At 41.3% G+C, this 20,294-nt stretch overlaps 1 protein-coding gene across 1 annotated transcript in view; it reads left to right on the forward strand.

Annotated features, from left to right (window-relative positions):
• Positions 1-18,322, forward strand: part of xkr6b (XK, Kell blood group complex subunit-related family, member 6b) — a 69,133-nt gene extending 50,811 nt beyond the window's left edge. The window contains exons 2-3 of the mRNA XM_030721930.1: positions 16,288-16,484; positions 17,231-18,322. Coding sequence (XP_030577790.1) covers positions 16,288-16,484; positions 17,231-18,201 — 1,168 coding nt within the window. The 3' untranslated portion in view covers positions 18,202-18,322. The remainder of the gene's footprint in view (positions 1-16,287; positions 16,485-17,230) is intronic.
• Positions 18,323-20,294: the final 1,972 nt, after the last annotated feature.

Here is a 20,294-nt window from a genome sequence, read left to right on the forward strand (position 1 = left end):
AAAGCAACAGGCAGCGATGTAACCTTAACCATTAAGAAACGTTGGCCAATCATAAAAAATAACATGACGCAGAGTCCGATATCTGACATTGCAAGACAAAATCTCCTTCCTTATCCACGTGTAAATACAAAAACTGAATTTTCAAAAATCTGCACACTGGCAGTAATTTTTCTAAACCTTCTTTTTCAGTGAAATGCTGTTTACATGTGGATGAAAAATCACAATAAATTTTAAAAAGCTACATTTACCAAAATACTTGTGGATGTAGCCTCAGCGGTTGATGTATCTGGGTATTACAAGTGATAGGCAATATTATGTTTTTAAATACCCCACGGGAGGTGGGAGAGGGGTGGGGTCACGAAAAGTGAAAAGAGAATAGGGCCCAATATAGATCCCTGTTGTATCCCTCAGGTCATAATCTGATGTTGATGAAAGCTGATGAGTGTAATAATTAAAAAAGTAAAAAGGTAATAATTAATTTTGTTTTAAGCAGAGAAACAGTGTAAGCACTGACAAATAGCAGAGCTTAAACACTTCAAGAAAGGTTGTGAACATAAATTCTGCAAAAAAACTCAATGCCCTATGCTTATACAGGTGTCATGTTACTGGTATCATTTAAATGCTGTTCTCTTTCAAGGGCATGTTTGTAGGGTTTCTGTGCTGTTTTGACAAATGAAACTTCCCAGATAAACTGAAGGGTCACTAACTAAAAGGACAAGTGTCCAGCAATGTACAGAATTCTCAGATTCAACTTAAACACAGCTTTAAAGCCAACCAGCTCACAGCTGTCTATCATGTTTTATACTACAAAGGCACAAGCTTTGTACTTGTCAGAATTTTTTGACATCCTGGTGAGGTTAAAGCACTGTTTTCAAGCTACTGTGCTCCATTAAAAAAAGGAAAAAAAAATCAGACACATCCCTCTTGTCATATCATCAACACATCAGTGAAACTTCACTATTTTATATTTTTCATCACAGTGTTTGTGTGTTATCACACATCTCAGCCCTTTCCTTTTTTAGCTCTGAGGCAGAGACAAGCAGATACAGCTGCGATCATACACACTGCCGTTATTGACTGCAAGGGATGTTTGTGTCTCCTCAAACAGCCAATCAGTAACTCCAGTGCACTGATGAAAGGATGCTTAGACAGGGAACAGGCCTAACTCCAGTGTCTGGAGGTGGCTTTGTCCTGTAGGCATCCAGTCTTCCTTGCATAGATTCATTGAGGAAACCAAGGATTCTCAGGATACCACTATCGATCTGGCCCCATCACCCCCCTCTCGCCTACACACACACCTTTATCCTCATATCCTCCATCTAACCATCCCCCATCCCACAAATATAAAGGCACCCTGGAGTTCTCAATCCCAGCTGCACATGTGTGTTATGTCTGCCACCCTCTGCGTGTGTTTGCGTGTTTTTGTGTAAGCATTTTTAAGAGCTGAAAAAGCTGACACCATGAATCTAGTCTACTGTCTCAGAGGATTTATATCATATTGTGTTAGCCAGTTTTTGGGTGATGGGAGGAACCTGTTTATGGGGGTGGGGGTGGGGGGGTAGAAATGCTGCAAAGGGCAAGAGAGAGATTTTTTTCCACCACAGCTCTGTTGGAACTGTGATGACTTAATTTTTTTCCTCATTGTCAGTAACTATTTCCGTCGCAGCCTGCCGTGCCCTACTGCAATAGTACCTTTTGTCAACCTTAAAGCACTCGAGCATGACTAAAATACCTCTTCTGTTTTGATGGCCATGTAATATGCTTTCTGTTTCACTGTCTTTCTGTCTGTCTCTTTCCCAGCACCTGCAAGGCAGATATTTTGATCTGTCACAACAAGTTATACTCAACGGGCCTGTCATTGAGTAGCAGTTGAGGCTAACACATATGCTTTGTGTCACTGGATCCCCTCAGGTTAGCAATGGGGCTCAGGGCTTTCCCATAGTGGCGCTGTGTGATGGTGTGAAGCCTGGTGTAAAAATCCGATCATGTGTGAGCGCGCGTGTGTGTGTGTGCGTGTTTTATCGCTTGAAAGTAAGGATGATAGCTGTGCAAGTATTTAAGTGTCATTTTTAAGTGTAACCTATGAACTGGATTTATTACATGCTTTAGGGAAGGATATGTTGATCTGTGCCAAAGTTTTTGTGTGAATATGGCCACAATTTCGTGTGTGTGTGTGTGTTTGAAACAATGTCTGCATATTACTGCATTAGGGTGAACATTTGATACTCAAATTGAAATTAATCCTACAGTCAGTGCGACCCTCTGCTTATATGTGTGTGCAGGTATGTTTTGTGTGTCCCCATGAGCCTCAGCAGTGTGTGAGCAGCTTCATTTGTGATGAATGAGGTGACATACTGCACGTCAATAATGAGTTGCTCACTTTCCTCACACATTTACACCTTTCTCTTTGAGAAAGCGTTCCTATATTTCAAATTAGCACGTTATATGACTAATATTGCTTTCCATTCTGTGCGACTGTGAAAATACGGCAGTTTTGAGACTGCTGTGTGCGGGAGCTTTCTGCATTTTCCCGGGGGTATTTTCTCATAAAAGGAAGATTAATATATCAACGGATGACTTGATTATAGTCAGACATTCACATGAGCTGGTATGTGTATGCCCGTGCGTGCGTTTGCAAGTGAGAGCATGTGCGATGTGCTATGGAGCCGCCTCCTGTATTTGCATGTCTGGAGTGAACATCTATCATCATCATCAAGGCGCTGCAAAACAGTAAGGCAGGCAGCCGCCTGCCGCCGCTCTCGGGAGAGAGACTCAAGACACTTTAAACCTTTACTGCTGCGATATCAAACGTTTCCTAAATTCCTTTGCCTGGGGGGAAAACACACTCAACACACACGCATGCACAGATGCTGTTTTACATCATTTTTTTTTCTTCTTCTGTTGTTGTATTTTCCCCATCACTCGATTTGTCACAAACAAGCCCCATCACAGAAAGTGGAAAACACCCCAAGAAACCTTGTTTAGCACTAAATAATACGTTTTGTCATTTAAGCATGATACAGAATCACCCGAGCAGCTCCATTAGAAGTCCCTCTTCCTTCATTCACAGCATATTTTTTTAAAAATGCTGATGGCCAGAGTGGATCAATCCATTTTTGGGAGCCAGAGGGAATTACAGAACAGTACTACAGAGATGAGGGGAAGCAGTGAAATGGTACAGCCTGATAGATAGAGGAGCGAGAGACAGCGTGTGTGAGCGGAATAGTAAAAAGAGCCCCTGAGATGAAGAGGGGGTGCATGGTGGGAGGGAGCGCGAAGGAGGGAGGAGTATGGTGGGGTGGAGGCACAGAGCCAGAAAATTGCATTGCGTGCTCAGTGATTAGTTTACCTCCTGGGTCTCATTCTCTCTCACTCCTCTCCTCTCACTCTCCTCTCACTCCCCAGGTTCTTTTCTACCTCATGTAGCTTTTCCTTGTGTCTTTGTCTTGCCACTTTGGCTGCCTCTCGCCTTCTTCCACTTCCCCTGTCACTACATCACACTGTCACTTCTCTCTATTCTCTCCCTTCCTCTTGCCCAGTCTCTTTCCACTTTCTTGGTGGTTATCTCCACCGCCTCAGCCCCCGTGTCCTCTCCTCTTTTCCTCCTTGTGTGCTGACTTGGCTCTCGCCTTCATCCTTGCGTTATCTTCAGGGCTTGAAAAATGCAAAATGCCACCTAACCTGCAAGCAAGCCCATCAAACCTTGAGGGAAAAAAGTGCTGCAAAGTGATTTTGTCTTCTTTTGGTGGGGTGGGGGGCATTTAAACACCATAAGCCATCCCTGCTAATTATAGTCTTAAGAGCAATCAACATGAACTTCAAGTGTCTTGCACAGTACAACAGAAGCGCTGACACTGAATGAAAGCCAGCCTCCACATGGCCCTTTTTGGGTCTCTGAAAAGCAAGTGGGTCAGTCCTTTCTTCTTAATCCGCACATAATCTCGCCTCTCCTCTGGTTGTAGAGCAGCCACCAGAACCATGCAGGAGGGGTGAGGAGACTGAAAAACAGACAGCAGGAAAGCGAGAGTAAAAAGAGGATTTCACTTTAAGCTGTCAGGGTATTTCTCACTAAAAAGGCAGTTTGAGTTAGGAAAAAGCCACAGAGTCACAAACTGTTGTTATTCTAAGAACCTCCTAAGCTAATATTTAAGCTCATACTGTAAAACTTTTTCTTCAGTTTTGGTGGGATTCATATAGTAGCGTGTGTTTGAGTCTACAGAACTTTTGCCACGAAGAGCTGTGATATCAGCTGCAATTTGTTGTAAGTTGAGAAGGTAATTCAGAAATGTCACTGCAGCTATCACTTTCATCTTTAAGTGGTAAACAACAAATCAAACAGCCGTGGCTGTGGGTGAGCTAAAACTTTCAGTGTGTTTGTAATCTAAGGTGGATACTTTTTAAGCTGCATTATGTAGGTTTGATTTTTAACTATTGAATTAACTCAATGATTTGAGTAAGCCTTCCTTTCATTTGATCAACCATCTGAATACTGGAGAACCCCGGTGCTGTTGATGGCTGCTAAAGCAATCAATAGCTGAATCTACACATCCTTATCCTTATCATGCTTTAGTCCATTGCTGACCCCAAATTATCACCCTGAATCTCTGGCTGTCATCCATCTGAAGGCAGGGTGACCACATTGCTTGTGTATCTCTTTTTCTCCTCTTACCTTTCCTCCTCTTATCTTTCTTATTTCTCCCTTTTCGCCTCCTCGTCTGTCAGACATGGTCACCTGATAACCCTTCATCTCTTTTACCCCCATCTCTTTGCTTTCCTTTAATCTTAGTGGCTACACCATGTCACATGATCACAGCTCATTGGGTTGGGGTACCTGAGGACTGTTGCTAATGGTGACAAATGACTGGCTGCACAGAAAGGAAAAGAGAAGGTGTATAGCAGGGAGGAAAGCTGATATGCATGGTTAAAGTCAGTATTTGCTACCTGCACATACGAGAAGGAGGAAAAAATGTGAAATTGGTTTTCTTCCAAATCTACTGTAAATGTTACAGCGGTGAAAATGGTTTGACATTTTAGGAAAAATATTTATTCACACTTTTGCAGAGAGTTAGTCAAGAAGATTTCCAGCCAGTTCAAGCATTCCCTGGCTTCCCATTTCAGATGGATATCATAGATTGTCTAAGTTTTAGCACAAAAAGTAATATAGACATCTATGAAGGTATGGGAAAGATATGAGCGGGAGTGCTGGTGAAACATGTATATTTGCGTTCATATGTAAATTATATTCCTATCTCTTGTGGCATATGGTGCGCTTATTTGTACAGCCCTGATACTGTCAGCTGTGCCATTTAAGCAATGGTAATTGCTGGTGTTCAGCAATTCTTCTTTTTTCTTTTTGTCATGGAGGATGGTAAAGAGGCAACAGATTGCACACCTTGTAAAGTAAAACTGAACTCCAACGGGGCCCTACGGACAGCTTTGCAGACTGTTGTCTACATGTTGTAGCTGTTTACTGTCACCAGGGGGCAGTGTCACAAACCTGTGTGTGGGCTACTCCCGCTGTGCTGTTGTTTGCCTATCAGCCAGCCACTGAGAAGAGTGATGTTATACAAAGAGCTGAAGCGAAATTGAGTATGTTTACCTTTCATTATTAAAAGTAATTAAAAAAAAAAAAAGGTGTCCACTACAGCTACCATCTGTGCCTCTCATGCTGTATTTTTTTATCTTTTTTTTCCATGTTTTTCCCATTTGTGGTGAAATTAGCCAAAGTTAAGGGACTAAGCCTGAGCTGCCATTGCTGATGTTCTTTTCTGGCCATTGTTTTATTTATTTGTTTGTTCCAGAGATATGGTTATCTCTGAAACATCATCTGTGGTTTCCTCAGTTACCTGACAGCATAACAGTCCAAGACCATGACCAAACAGAACTTCCTTCTTACTTCAAGGACCAGAAAATGGAAACACAGTTTTTGGGCCCATGACAGGACAAAAAAACAAAAAACAATTTAATATGTTTTCATTAATAATTTTAAGGAAACTAGGTTTTGCTTAACCTCTTTTATAGCAATGCTATCTGGGTTAATCCTGGGTTAATGAGCTGGTATAGTCAGCTACACGGATACGTCTGATGTCTTTTATGTAGTCGTCAATTAAGTTTCTAAATCCCGCTGATAAGGAAAGATTATGATGGAGTTTATTAATTGTCTCATTTTTGATCATCGTCGTTAATAAAAACATGTTTCATTTTTTTGTCAAATGTTTGTTGGGTAATATGCTGTGCAGAGGCCTGCTCTATAAAGCAAGTACAACATAGTCAGGTTATCCTTTTGTTAACATTGGCAATCAAGATAAGCAGTCACAGGAAGCTGGTTGTCAGCTCACTAAGTTAACCCAGGCTTTCCCCCTGCGCATTCACATGAAAGGCGTGCTATTATCAGCATCTGAACAATCGCAATAATGGGTACGTGTATCGGCAGTAAAGCGACTGATTTTATGAAGGAAGATGAAACTATACTATGGGGAAAATATGAAGAGGATAAACATGTAATACGACTGAAAGCAACACAGCTGCTACAAAACAGTGGTATGAGTGTGTATGTGACAGGAAAGACACTGTAGAGTAATGGAGTATTAAAAGTGTTTGAAACTTTATTCTCTCAACTGCAGACTCGGTGGTGTTTAACAGTCTGGAAGTGAAGATTAAATATAAAAACAGAATTCAATTGTAGGCTTAGTCTGCATGGAAAGTTGATATAAGGTCAGCAACCACAGTGTAGGCATCCTTGTTTAGGATCTTGTATTAGTGCTTATAGAACAATAAAACTGTTTGCAGCTAACAGGAAGAAAATCAAGGAATAATCGCCGCACAAAGGGCAAAGGGATCTTCCAGGAATGGTGACACTTTTTTCCAGAGAATTGATTGGTCAGTAGGGGGTGATTTCATACCTGATGATCTCTAATCTGTAACATAACCGGCTCCTGAACAGATTAGGTTCAGCATAAATTATCATGGTGATACACCCTAGTAAAAAGTGACCTACCTTTGTACGTAGTACAGAAAACCCAGGGTTACCTGATGTAATCCTGCTTTGCAGTGCAGGCCTCAGGTTGAGTGGTTTATCAAACAGGCCATAATAGTAAAACACATATTTCATGTAATCCCACTGCTATATAGTGAAGTAAGTTAAATTGCCTAAATTAAGTAACTGCATTGTTAAATATTTTGTTGACAAATTAATTCAGATACAAACACTGTGACTTATAAATGAGCTCAAATCATTATATTACTGTTGGAACTGGATTCTGTATGACTGCAATCATCATGTTACATTTGTTGACAATTTATTGCCAGTTTTCAACACTCCTCATAATGAAGGGCAGATAAAACACTGGTGGCCATTACTAGATGCTGATGGTGCCGAGCATTTGCTGCCACTTGGTTGAAAAACCAGTCTGAATGATTCCTTGTGAGCATTACCTGTTTTGTCTTCACGATTAAACTCAAATAAATAAAGCCAATTCTGATGAAACAAAATTAATTCATCTGAAAAGCAAATAAATTCCTCGTGAATCTCAAACAGACCACATGAAATATTGGGTGTGTGACATTTTGCAATTACAGTGATAATATTTAGTCAAGACGTCAGTGCTGGTTAACCATTAGAAACTCAGAGAACTGACGAGGCAGAGCAGAGTTGACAAAGCATCTCACATCTCAGGCTGCCGCTCCCTGTCGCTTTCAGCTTGCATCATGTCAACCGGGTCTCCATTCAAAATTCCAGCAGCTTTCAGTGTAAGAATGACCCAAAGGCACTGGTCACAGAGTGTTGTGTGTTTGTATGTAAGTGTATCTGTCTCGCCCATGGGACTCGGATCTAAACTCAGCCAGCTTTTTATCCAGAGCTATTCTTCACCATAAGGAGGATAAACACATATCTGATGTAGGATCAGTGGTATGCTGTTAAAGTTGAGCCCCTCTGAACCACAAAGTGTTTCTGGAAAGTGCAGAAATCCTATAAATCCCTGAAATGATAACATTTTTTTGAAAAAAAAAATTCTCCACTGGAAGTTACAATGTTGACTGGAAGAGATGCGTGCTGTAACAGTTTTCATTGGCATGATTAAAATTGGCAGTCGATGAATAACACGACACTGACATCACTCTTAAGCTCTTGCCAGAGTTGTGACACTTTCATTGACTGGAAAGGGCAAAAACAGACTGAGTCGTAACACGGACTCCTTAAATGTTCTTTAGCAACAAGCACAGTCATATTCATACATAGACAGCTATCTGTTTGTTACCCCTACAGACTTCTCCGTGAGACAGTGCTGTTGGGCAAGGCAGGAGCGTTTGTCCCCGTCACTTTTTGACTGAAAGCAACAACAGGATTTTTTGCAGAACACACAGTATACAAATGCTTTAAAGAAGAGATTTTGTGTGCATTATGTCACTTTCTCCATTCCCAAAATGTTTGTTCTGGAGTCACCGTCAATATGCATTTTGATTCCACTGACCAGCTGGAGCCTTTCTGCGTGGAGTTTGCATGTTCTCCGTGTGCCTGCATGGGTTCTTTCCGGGTGCCTGGGTTCCTCCCACAGTCCAACAACACGCATGGTTTAGGTTAATCAGTGATTCTAAGTTGTTCATAGGTGTGAATGTGAGTGTGAATGGTTGTTTGTCTCTCTGTGTTAGTCCTGTGACAGACTGGCAGCTTGTTCAGCACCTCTCGCCCTATGACAGCTGGGATTAGCTCAAGCATCCCCACAAGCCTGAATTGGAAAACAGAAGAAAACGGTGGGATGGATGAATGGGTAAAATCAGCAAATCCTTCTGGTTTTTGGGTTCAAGAAAATGCCTTTTTTCTTCTAATAATAATTAATGATTACATTAACGCTCAATTCATTTTCTGTCAGTCAGCTAATTAATAAATTAATTGTTACAAGCTTTAATCAATAGTTTTATTGAGGCTGTTATAACAGGTCTTAACATACACTCTGGATAGCACTGCTGATATAAAATCAAACTGGAAGAAGTAGTACCTGTTATGACCACTTCGCCCAGATGGAAAATTAATCCCAGATTAAACTAGACTGGAAGAACGGTGGGTTTTTGCTAAGAGGTGTTCTGAAAAGAGACAAAGACATAAAAAAAGTAAAGATTTCAAGCCAGAGGGGTAGAGGTCTGATAAAGGGGGTTTAAACCTGATTGAGAGTCAATGTGCGGCCCCTCAGAGTGACTCAGGGTGTGACTCATTGTAGTTGGCACTTCCTCCACCTTACACACACGCACACACAACCACACGCACACACACACACTTTTTATATACCCACAGGCCATGCGTATGTTATATGTTCCTTGTGCTTAGTGTTCTACATGATTCCCACTTGTTTGAGTTGATGCATAAGCTCTGCTTCATCCTGCTGTAATAGTACTTGTGATCATCTTATGAATCAGCTTATGACAAGATATGAATACGGTCTGAGCTGCTGAGCCTTCCCACGAGCATGACTGAGAAGACAGATGCTGTTAAACTTGGCAAGGTGCGTGTGTGTTTGTGTGCGATCCTTTTAACCACACTCTCGAGAGATTAGTGTAAGGGTGGTTGGATGACTCACTGGTCAGTGACTTTGGAGGAGAAGGAGGAACAACGCAGCCAAGTCTTCCACATGGTGTGTGTGTTTGTCATTCCACCCGTCCCTCACTGCAGCTCGTGCTCTGTTCTCAAGATGTCATACAAATATTATAGTTCATTATCCGTATCTGTGTTGAGCTCACATCTTGCTTTCGTTAGTACATTTAAAAGGCAGGAAGACCTTGTGGTTGTGATCGTATACATGCGTGTAGCGTGTTGTGGTGGTGGAAGCTTTTAATGGTTGCCTGCATCCTGAATGCAAGAGTAGACAGCTGGTCTTGGAACATGACCCCGGCACTGCATTGAGCTGTTAGGCCATGCTTATGCTGCTTAACGAGCCATGAGTGATCGCTATGATCTTGCCACAAATAATTCATGAGGAGCCCTGTAGAGGAGCTATGGAGCTAAAAGCGAGAGGAGTAAAAAGGGACCGAGGAATCAAGGAGAATCCAAGCCTAAGTGGAGAGAGGGTCAGGGAGGGAAGGGGATGAGGAAAGACAGGCAGAGACAGATCTGTCTGACAAATGTGCCTGGAAAAAGAAAGGAAATCCCCCTATTACCTACACCGGTGACGAGTATGCATGTATCCATCTTTGTGTGCATGTGCGCTTGTTTCTCAGAAGATGTTTGTGTTACTACATCTGAAAAGGCACAGTGGGAGTGTTAACAGTGTGCATCACAATCGCAGAATGTGTGTGAGAATCGAGGGGGGAATGTGCTATGTGTGTGCGCACACGCGTGCGTGTGTGTTAGAGACATGATGAAGTGAGCTTGGATTTTTCTGACAGCCCTGAAAGTGTTTAACTGTACAAGTTTTTTGCTGGATCAAAGGCACTGTGAACTAACAACGTTTATTATCCAGAAGCATAAGAGCAAATGAGTAAATGACAGCTCTCATTCATTTTTATGTCCTTAGATATACGAGCTTAACAAGTTTAAAAATAAAATTAAGGGTTAGAAAATTCTCATTTACTTTTATTTTAGTTCTTGTCTCATCCCTCACCCCCAACCGGTCGTGACGTATGGCTGCCCCTCCCTGAGCCTGGTTGTGCCAGAGGTTTATTTCTTCCTGTTAAAAGGGAGTTTTTCTTTCGGACTGTCGCCAAGTGCTTCCTCATAGGGGGTCATCTGATTGTTGAAGCTTTCACTGTATTGTTGTAGGGTCTTTATCAAAGTGCCTTGAGGCGATTGTTGTTGTGATTTGGTGCTATATAAACAAATAAAAAATATTGTAGGAGTTTATTTTTTTATTTCTATGATTTGTGCACCCTGTCTGTGTGTTTATATGTGTCTAGTCTTCATTTTTATAGTGACTTATTTTATTTTAGCAGTCATTTTCTTTTAAAATCTTTGGTTCTTTTGTTTTCTTTGTTTTCCCACTGCTGTGAGTGTCTGCTCCAAGTAATTATTTCCACCTGTTCCTCATCACCTGTCAGCTGTTGTCCTTGAGCTTTTCTTTCTTTTTTTTCTTTCAATTTTTAAACTTTTCACTAATTATTCTCTTTGTTGGATTTTCCTCAATTCTCCAATCACCTTATATTAACTCTGCCAATCAGTGTTTGGATCTTTAATAAAATACACTTTTTTTTTGTTTCATGTAATTTCCCCTTGGTTCTTTTTCAGGAACTGCAGTCATAGCGCATTTGAAATACAGTCCCATCCATCCATCCATTGCTTATTTGGGCCCGGGTCACAGGGGCTGCAGTCTAAGCAGAGACACCCAGAATTTCCTCTCCCTGGGCTCCTCCTTCAGCTCTTCTCGCCTTCTCTCAATAGAACATTCCCAAAAAAACCTCACCTAGGAGGCACCCTGGAGGCATCCTAGTCAGATGCCTGAACCACCTCAATGTATATAACAAGACACAGACACCAGGTGTAATGTAATCTATTATTGTACATTTTTGACTAGGGCATAGATCTGCCATTGCTGAGCATTGTTGGCTTGCTGGTTACTCCACCAATATAGAGAATTATAGGTATTCAATCAGGAGAGATCATTTTGAAGAATTGGACATGATTTGTTGAGATACAGAATTCAATTAATGAGCTATTAGCCTCTGAATGACCAGGGTGAGGTAGAGATGGGGAGGATGCGAGTTGTATAAATGACAGCGTGAAAGGCAGAATGACAGAAGAGCACTGAAATTTAAAGCACACAGAACAGAGGCTGATTGGACTAGAATAATGTCAGTATTGAGTTTGACAATTCGGGAAAGAGGAAGTGATGTAAAGAATAGACTAGCAGCTGGAACACCCAGGAAAGCAGGCAGATGACCAAATAGAGATATTCCTTATTGGACTTGCGCATAAACTTCATTTGTGAAATATGTCAATGACTACTCTAAAGAATGCTACTGAAGTTCAGTATTGTTCAAATATTCTTTTTCTGAAGCTCCACTATCATGTTAAATTAATCTGTTTCACAGGGATAGGGATTTTAACCTCCAAGTTATTTTCTAGTATGGCCATCCATCCACCCATTTTTTCCACTAATCTAATTCAGGGTCACCGTTGGGCTGGAGCCTACTCCGGCTGTCCTACGGCAAAAGGTGGGGTACACCCTGGATAGATCGGCAGTCCATTTCAGGACTAAAATAGAGAGACAGGCAACCATTCACAATTATGGCCAATTTAGAATCACCAGTTAGCATGATATGCATGTCTCTGGACTGTGGGAGGACGCAGGAGTACCCGAACCCATGCAGACATGGGGAGAACATTCAAACTCCACACAGCAAGGCCCCAGCGGAGTCAAGCCCTGGACCTTCTTGCTGATAGTGCTAACCACTACAGCACCATGTTGCCGCAGTATGGCTCATGGGGGAAAAAAAGGAAACCCCAACATTAATGACTTTTGATCTAGTGCCTCTAGCATTAAAGTGCTCATGCATGATGGTGAACATGATAAACAGTATACCTGTTAAGCATCAGCCTGTTAGCATTATTTGAATCAGGTTAGCACAGTGCAACTAGCATTTAGTTCAAAGCACCGCGCTGGCTAACCACAGCCGCTCGTCTCTAGCTTTTTCTAAGTGCGACAGCTATGAAGGCCAAGAAGATTACTGTTTCTGACGGAAGCACTACGGACTAGTGAGACGTATCAGTGGAACACAGACTAATGGAAACTGGGGGATGGAGACAAAGGGCCTGTGTAGGTCTCTGTGGCATGTCATTAGTGAGGGAGTGGGGTTGACTTGTTCCATCTGACATTTACCAGTCTCAGAAAATGTCACGGAATGCCAGCCTTTACCTCTGAATATAATGGTGATTCTTGCAGCCCAGAGCTATTGATCCCAAAAAATGTGCCCATTTTGCCCCTTTGTCGTTCCACTGTCCTGAGAATGACCATCATCCCTATGGTCCTAATTTCCTTGCCCAGCCAGACCTTGCTCTGTTTTAGATTACTCCATGCATTCCTACTGGATGGGAAGGGGTTTATATAACAAGATTACGAAGAGAACAGATTTGTTACTGTAAGCTAAAAACTTTACAGCATGTGTACTTGACAGTTATGTATGTTTTATGACATTTTTTACTCTATTTGTCTGCCACATTTTCAACTCTGTTAATAACAGTATGAGCTACTCTAGAAACCTACTGTTAAATCACTAAAATGAAGCTAATTATACAGCTAGTTTCTCAAATTTGCACAATATTTTTGCCGCAGGAGATGTTTTTGTTTTGTTAATTGGAGTGTAAATAACTCATATATACTAACTATTTTAGCTTTAGTTAAAAAAAATAGCAGAAAAAGTCGAGATTTCTACAAGTTATGGTAATATAGACTCACTGGTTTTACTGTGGGCGCATGGATTATGCTATGATCACCTTCTGAAGGCCCATTCTGAGCCAGGAAATATCCTGTACTGTTCCATTCTTTATTTCTCACCTTTTACTGTAGGTCCTTCTGTGAGCTCTTCCTTTACTACCTGACTGACAGACTGGACCATGCAGAGGTTTGCCAGCTTTATCAGAAAAAAAGACAGAAGAGGATCATTGATGCAGCAGCAAAAGAAAAAAAAAACTCCGACACATTTATACAGTGGAATAAGGTTATATAACAGACATTCCATGAGAATGGCCTAAGAATAAACTCAAGTGCTGACCATAAATGTGAAAAAACTGGACACTGGCCAAACCAAGGAAGAGTGAGTTAAGCCCTCTGACCAGAAAGCCATATATGAACTGCAGCAGAATTTGGGACAGCTGCAGATGACCTACAGTAAGACAATAATAATGTTGTGTTGTAATTGCAAGACCTGAAAAAAATGACTAAAACGTCTTGGTGACTGTATCATTGAGTGCAATAATGAACAATTCAAGAACAAGTTTGACTCTTCTGAGCTATTTTCACAGTTTTGCATCTGACAGGACATCCGAAAGCACAAACTCCCACATCTGGACGACTGCCTTCTCCCTGCCTCTCTCCTCACGTCTCTGCCATAAACATACCAGAAGCATTCACTTTACTAAAGAAAATGTTAAAATATTCCTCTCCTGGTCAAAGACCGCTATCCTGCGACATAAAACTGCATATATACACCCTCATTTTGCTACACTACATAGATCCTTATGTTGGAGGATAATTATATTGTCATTCCACAAAAACAAAGCATATATAGAGGTCATTAATTACAGCTTGAGCACAAGTAATTATGTACCATATGTATATTAAGTGTTCTCACATTTAACTGAAAGTCTGCTGTGCTAATTGAAGTTTTATGGAAAATAGAAACTGGTTACCGCTTAAGTCTCCTTCAAAACAGTCACCAAAATCAATCAGACCCAACTTGACAATGCATTCTTTACAGTACACTGTTCTCAATCTCATTTAAAATTAAACAGTAATCTCTTACCAAGTACCCGATGTGAAAGCTAATTATGCTGAAAACCACTCATAAGCATTTTCTGGTTGTGTTTGTTACGCTGCAGTGGATTTGGATCTCACTTTTAGTAACTGCGTTTAGATCTTTCGGTTCTCTGTTTGTTTTGGGGAGTGCTACTGTCTAGTCTATTTCTGTCCTTGCTACACTATTGTCCTCGGTTGACTGCCTTCACATCAAGTGCTGGATTTATCTGGCCACTCTGCCAGCTCAGGCAGATAGACCCTGCGGCTACCACCCAATATGCAATAGCGGAAGTGACTGTTAAGATAACTATAAACCATTATAACTGTCACAGTCATTTATGATGGTAGTTTTCTCTACAGGAAAGAGAGAAAAAAACAGCCCTGCTCTGATTTTGTTGTTTACATTTTCTTTTGTTGGATTTATTAATATTTTTATGGAGGATTTTTAAGCATGTGGTATGACCACATTAGGGATGTCAATGAGGTCATACAGAGGTGAACCAGAAAAAGTTTCTGAAATCATTATAATTTGAATGTGGCATGGCATGGAAAGTGGTACAGCTGTGATCGCACCAGAAGTGCGATTCAGTTTGCTGCCACTTCTTGGCTACATTACCTAACTCTCTGGCTTCATCAGAGACACTTCACCATTATGAAACCCCTTCACTCATGAAATTAGCCACTGAACCAGCTGACAATATGAGTCATGTGTAGACATAGAATTATTATTGCCTTGCTTACTATACATATCCTACTTTCATAACAAGCTCAATCACCATACCTTCAGAGGCCAGAGAGATGATTGTAATGTGTTCTTAATTAGGTCATACTTGTTTTAGACAAGGGCTTTTCTGTGCTACAGGTCGTACTTTTGTTTGATTTAAAGCCTTTATTCATTTTATGGCAGTTTTATCACACAAAATCCACATGTTTATGCTGGATCTATCAGATCCTGGATCTGGAAGTGGAATTTTCCTGATTCCAAACTGATTATGCAATCACACAAATGGATACACACTCACCCAAAAATGTTATTAGATACACCTGTGCCATCTAATGCAACACAATATAACGGCTCTGCTGCAAATTCTATTTTTATGAAGCTCCTGTATTTTTTTGTTATTGTTGTCACAAAGGTGATAACTCTGCTTTACTATACTTCGTTTATTATTAGGTCACAGTAAGTGGTACTCGACTGCATTCCATTTAAAAGCGTTTATAATATTGTGTCGACCCCATTAACATAATCTCTGTGTAATGGAAATCTAAAAACCCAATGCGCCCTCAAAATATAAAATCAAAACACAATTATAACTATGTTGGCAATATCTACAAGAGCTAAAAAATGAAGGAATTCATAAAATGGTATTAATGTTGTTTTGGATTGAATATTAGATCTCACAGTTGTATTAGTTGTACCTAATATTGTACCTGTATTACATCATGTGTTAAATTCGTATCTAACTAGGAAGAGCTGGAGTGTTTTTTATTATTTTTTTAACATATGAATTAGGTTTAGTTTGGCTATTTTCCTTCTCTCTTTTTTTTGTCTATTTTATCAGTTTTAACTGCACAGGTTACACTTTTAGAGGGACTTTTGACAAAAGTTTGCTTGAGGCACAGAACCCATCAGTAAAATCCTGGTGAAGCATGTGTTGTTTTTTTTTTTTTAAATGAATGAATGCCCTCTAGTGTTGTCAAAACTAACATGTGCAGGTGAAAAAAAAAGTATTTTATACTTTCCATGTCTCCCTGTTTTGCATGAATTCAGTAAAGTATTTAATATTGTGTAAATGGTGAAAGACTCTAATGTAGGACCTGTTCTCTCTATCTCTCCCTTTCTCTGCAGATACATCCGCACGATGTACCTCGGCATTCAAAGCCACCGGCAGAAGGAGAACCAGCGGCGCTTTTACTGGGCTATGATGTACGAGTATGCCGATGTCAACATGTTGCGGCTGCTGGAGACTTTCTTAGAAAGCGCCCCTCAGCTGGTGCTGCAGCTCTGCATCATGATCCAGAGCAACAAGGTTGATTGGCTGCAGTGTAAGGGCTTCCCTAAGGCTCTATATGAGCAACGTTTGATTCTGATATTTTGTGTGCAGTTCAGGGTTTTCCTTTTCTTTTTTTGCATTATGCTCATCATACTTGTACTGGGGTTGGTCACATGACCCCATAATCTCCACCTAACAATCCATTTTCTGTGGAAATCAGTTTATTTACTCTTAACAGCAGCCTTCATGACTTGTATCACATTTCTAACATTCATCACTCTTGTTACTGAAACCTCTTTTACAATTCTAGTTTTCTCTTGCAATACAGTTCCCCAAGGAAAGCAATTCAATCATAACAAGTGATACCCTTCTCTGCTGGGGTGTCTTTAGAAATGCCATCAATACATTTGCTGAGAGGCAGCATGTTGCTGCTCTGCAGATAATCCTCTATCATTTTTCATGCAGCAGGTTACTCCTCTGACATATCTGCTGTCTCTACAATTATATATGTCTTAAGGAAACTGAATTGGTGCACTAAACGGAGACTGTGTTGACTGGATGACGTGGGATCATCCTGGTAATAATATGCCTTTCAAAAATGTGATGGATTGCTTTGGCTGTAATAAAACATATTGTTTGGTAGGAACAGCAGCAAGTCCAAGATAAAACCATAAATCTTCAGGTTATGCTTAAAGATGAAACTGGGAACTTCTCTCTGATGTTTTTAGAACCATCTGTCAGTATCTTTAATTCTTAGCCTTCCTCTGCTTCTGTTTCTCTCTCTGTCTAAATTTCCAGGTCTTTCTGCTGTGTCCTCCCTCCTGTCCCTGGCATGGGTGCTAGCCTCTTACCACAAGCTTCTGCGTGATTCACGTGACGACAAGAAGAGCATGAGTTACCGAGGTGCCCTGGTGCATCTGTTCTGGCGCCTTTTTACCATCTCTTCTCGGGTGCTCTCCTTTGCCCTCTTTGCCTCTGTTTTCCACATCTACTTTGGCATTTTTGTGGTGCTCCATTGGTGTGCCATGGCTTTCTGGGTCATCCATGGTGGCACCGATTTCTGCATGTCCAAGTGGGAGGAGGTACTGTTTAACATGGTGGTGGGCGTGGTCTATGTCTTCTGTTGGTTCAGTGTACGAGAGGGCCGGACACGGTACAGAATGGTGGCCTATTACACAGTAGTACTGTTAGAAAATGCCATCCTCAGCTCCCTTTGGTATGCGTATCGCGACCCAGCCACCACTGACGCCTATGCCTCTTTTGCCCTCTGCGGCGTCTTCCTGTGCTTTGCCTCAGGTGTGGCCTGTATGGTTCTATATTATGGGGTCCTACACCCCATGGGCCCCCGACTGAGGGTGCTAGCCAGCTCCTGCTGTGCTGAGCTGTTGTGGGGCCTTCCGTTACCCCCTGAAGCTGAGCCAATGGCTCCCACACCAGGGCCCCGTGGCTCCCAGGCCACTCCCACACGGGGTCTGGCAGGGGAACATGTGGAGTCAGATGAAACAGCCACGGACACCTGCCTTCCGGTTTTCCAGGTGAGGTCCACAGAGCCTGTGGATGCAGCTGGTAGGCCCATCCAACCTGAGGGTCCACTCATCAAGATAGACATGCCCAGAAAACGTTACCCAGCCTGGGATGCGCACTTTGTGGATCGGCGCCTGCGCAGGACCATAAATGTGCTTCAGTATGTTAGCCCTAATGCGGTGGGCATCAGGTATAGGGACGGTCCACTTCTTTATGAACTCCTGCAGTATGAATCCTCCCTCTGAAGGCATCTCCCACAGCTTTGTCATCCTCTCGTCCACACTATGATACACAGGCTTTTCTTTTCTCTCATTTCTCCCCTTTCCTTCTCTCCAGATATTATCTCTTTCCATTCTGCATTTCAACTCTTTCCTTCTCTCATGTGTGATCACTCAATTTTCCTGCGGGAGATGTGTGTTTTGTCAACCAAAAATCTGTTAAGACAGTCTAAACACACCGTCATGATTTATTTTTGGAAATATAGAGAAAATTACAAACCTAAAATATGTTATGTGATATAAACAGATGTCTCATAAAAATCCCTCTACACTGATAGGGAGGGATTATGTATGAGAGTGTAGATAACATATGAATGTTTCATTATGAAATGTGTTTAATGCATTATACTGTATTGGTGATTGAACCTGTGAATACTTATGAAGGGCATACTGTATGTCCCTGGGACTTGCGCAAAGCCTGATGGGAATGATGGAGGAGAGTCTCAGAGGGGGCAGGTCTTTGCACATCCCCACATTTACTACCATTCTTTATATAAGTCACTAAAATACACGATAACGTTTACTAAATCCTTAGCCTGAATTTTCTTTCATGATATTGTAAATTCTAACATTGCACACAATCAAAGATTTGTCCAAAAGAAAAAAGTTCTGAGGATCTCCCTTCTGTATGCTTATGTGGCACAAGAGCATCCAGGCTGTACTACTTTTGTAACAAATTGTAAATCAAAATACAGCATGCATGGAAGAAAAAAGAAGCACACTGACCTTCAATCAGTTTCACCCACATAACCAGTTTTTACAGGACAGACTGCCCTCCAGTGGAGGCATGCTCTAACAGCATGCCTTACTTGGTCTTTTCCCCCCATATGGTTGTGACAGCACTTGAGATAACAAAACACAACGAAGGGAATGTAGTAGAAATGAGCACAAAGTTTTCTAAATTGGTGAGTAGAAAATCATATTAAAAACATTCCAAAGAAAAAAAAAAGATTTGAGGTGTTTAATAAAGAAGGGAGGGAACAAATGTGTGCTACTATGCACTTTAAGTGAAGAGACAGCCTTCAACGAATCCTCCACCATTCCCTTGTGAATCCTAGAAGGTATCTCCTTTTTCAACCTCCCTATGTTGTTTTTATATCAAAAAGTACTTTAGGTTAATATATTCTTATTGGGTGCAAAGCTCTGTGATAAGTTACTGGAAAAAAGACAAATCTGAGAAGATATTTCCGTGCTATTATACTTCGGTGCATATTTGTGTCCACATTTATATATTTAGCTTTATATTTTGCCAGAACACACACTTTTTTAACATTGCAGTGTTAAAAGGTATACTCCTCAACATCAGTGTGCCCAAAAAGACATGATGCTCTTATATGGGTGTACAGGGCAACTGTTCTGGCACCTGCTAGTGCAGTTGAAACAAAGCCAAATCGTATCTTACAGTACTGTCTTTCCAATTTATTCTGCCCCCTTGAACCAGTTGAATGAGTCTGTGCAAAATATGTGCCATCTATAGGCCTGCTGTACAGCAATTATACACTTAAATACATCTCCTGCTGTATCTGCAGGAGCGCTCTAAAACCGATACCCAAGGGACGACCGCTGAATTCACTCGAAGTGAACACAGTGATGCCTCGAAGTCAAAGGAGCTCGACTAACATTTCCAGAGAGGGCTACAATTCATGAGAAAAAAAATGAATGCTTTTCATACTTCAATTGTATCTATTTACTCAATGACTCATCTGAATACGTATATAATGTGTGTTTTTTACATGGTAGTGTTTGGCATGACTTTAGTATGAGGCATTAGTACAAATGCACCCAACAAGGGATGCCCAAGAGCTCTATGCAACACAGAGATTCCTTTTCCCTGGCTCACTGGCTTTCTGCTTTGCTGTGGCCTCACGTGCCTGCTAACATCGTACTGTAAAAGGCAGAGGCCACGTGAGTCAGGGCTAAAGGTGAAAGAGGGTTTTTGCCAGGGGTGGAAAAGAACACGAGGACAGATCTCGGCAAAGCGCCTGACTGAAGTTACGCACGATTCCCTGTATGCCTGTGTGAGAAAAGTGGGTGTTTACCCTAGCATGTACTGTTCAACC

Source organism: Archocentrus centrarchus, chromosome 24 (assembly GCF_007364275.1).
Source record: "Archocentrus centrarchus isolate MPI-CPG fArcCen1 chromosome 24, fArcCen1, whole genome shotgun sequence".
Lineage (NCBI taxonomy): Eukaryota > Metazoa > Chordata > Actinopteri > Cichliformes > Cichlidae > Archocentrus > Archocentrus centrarchus.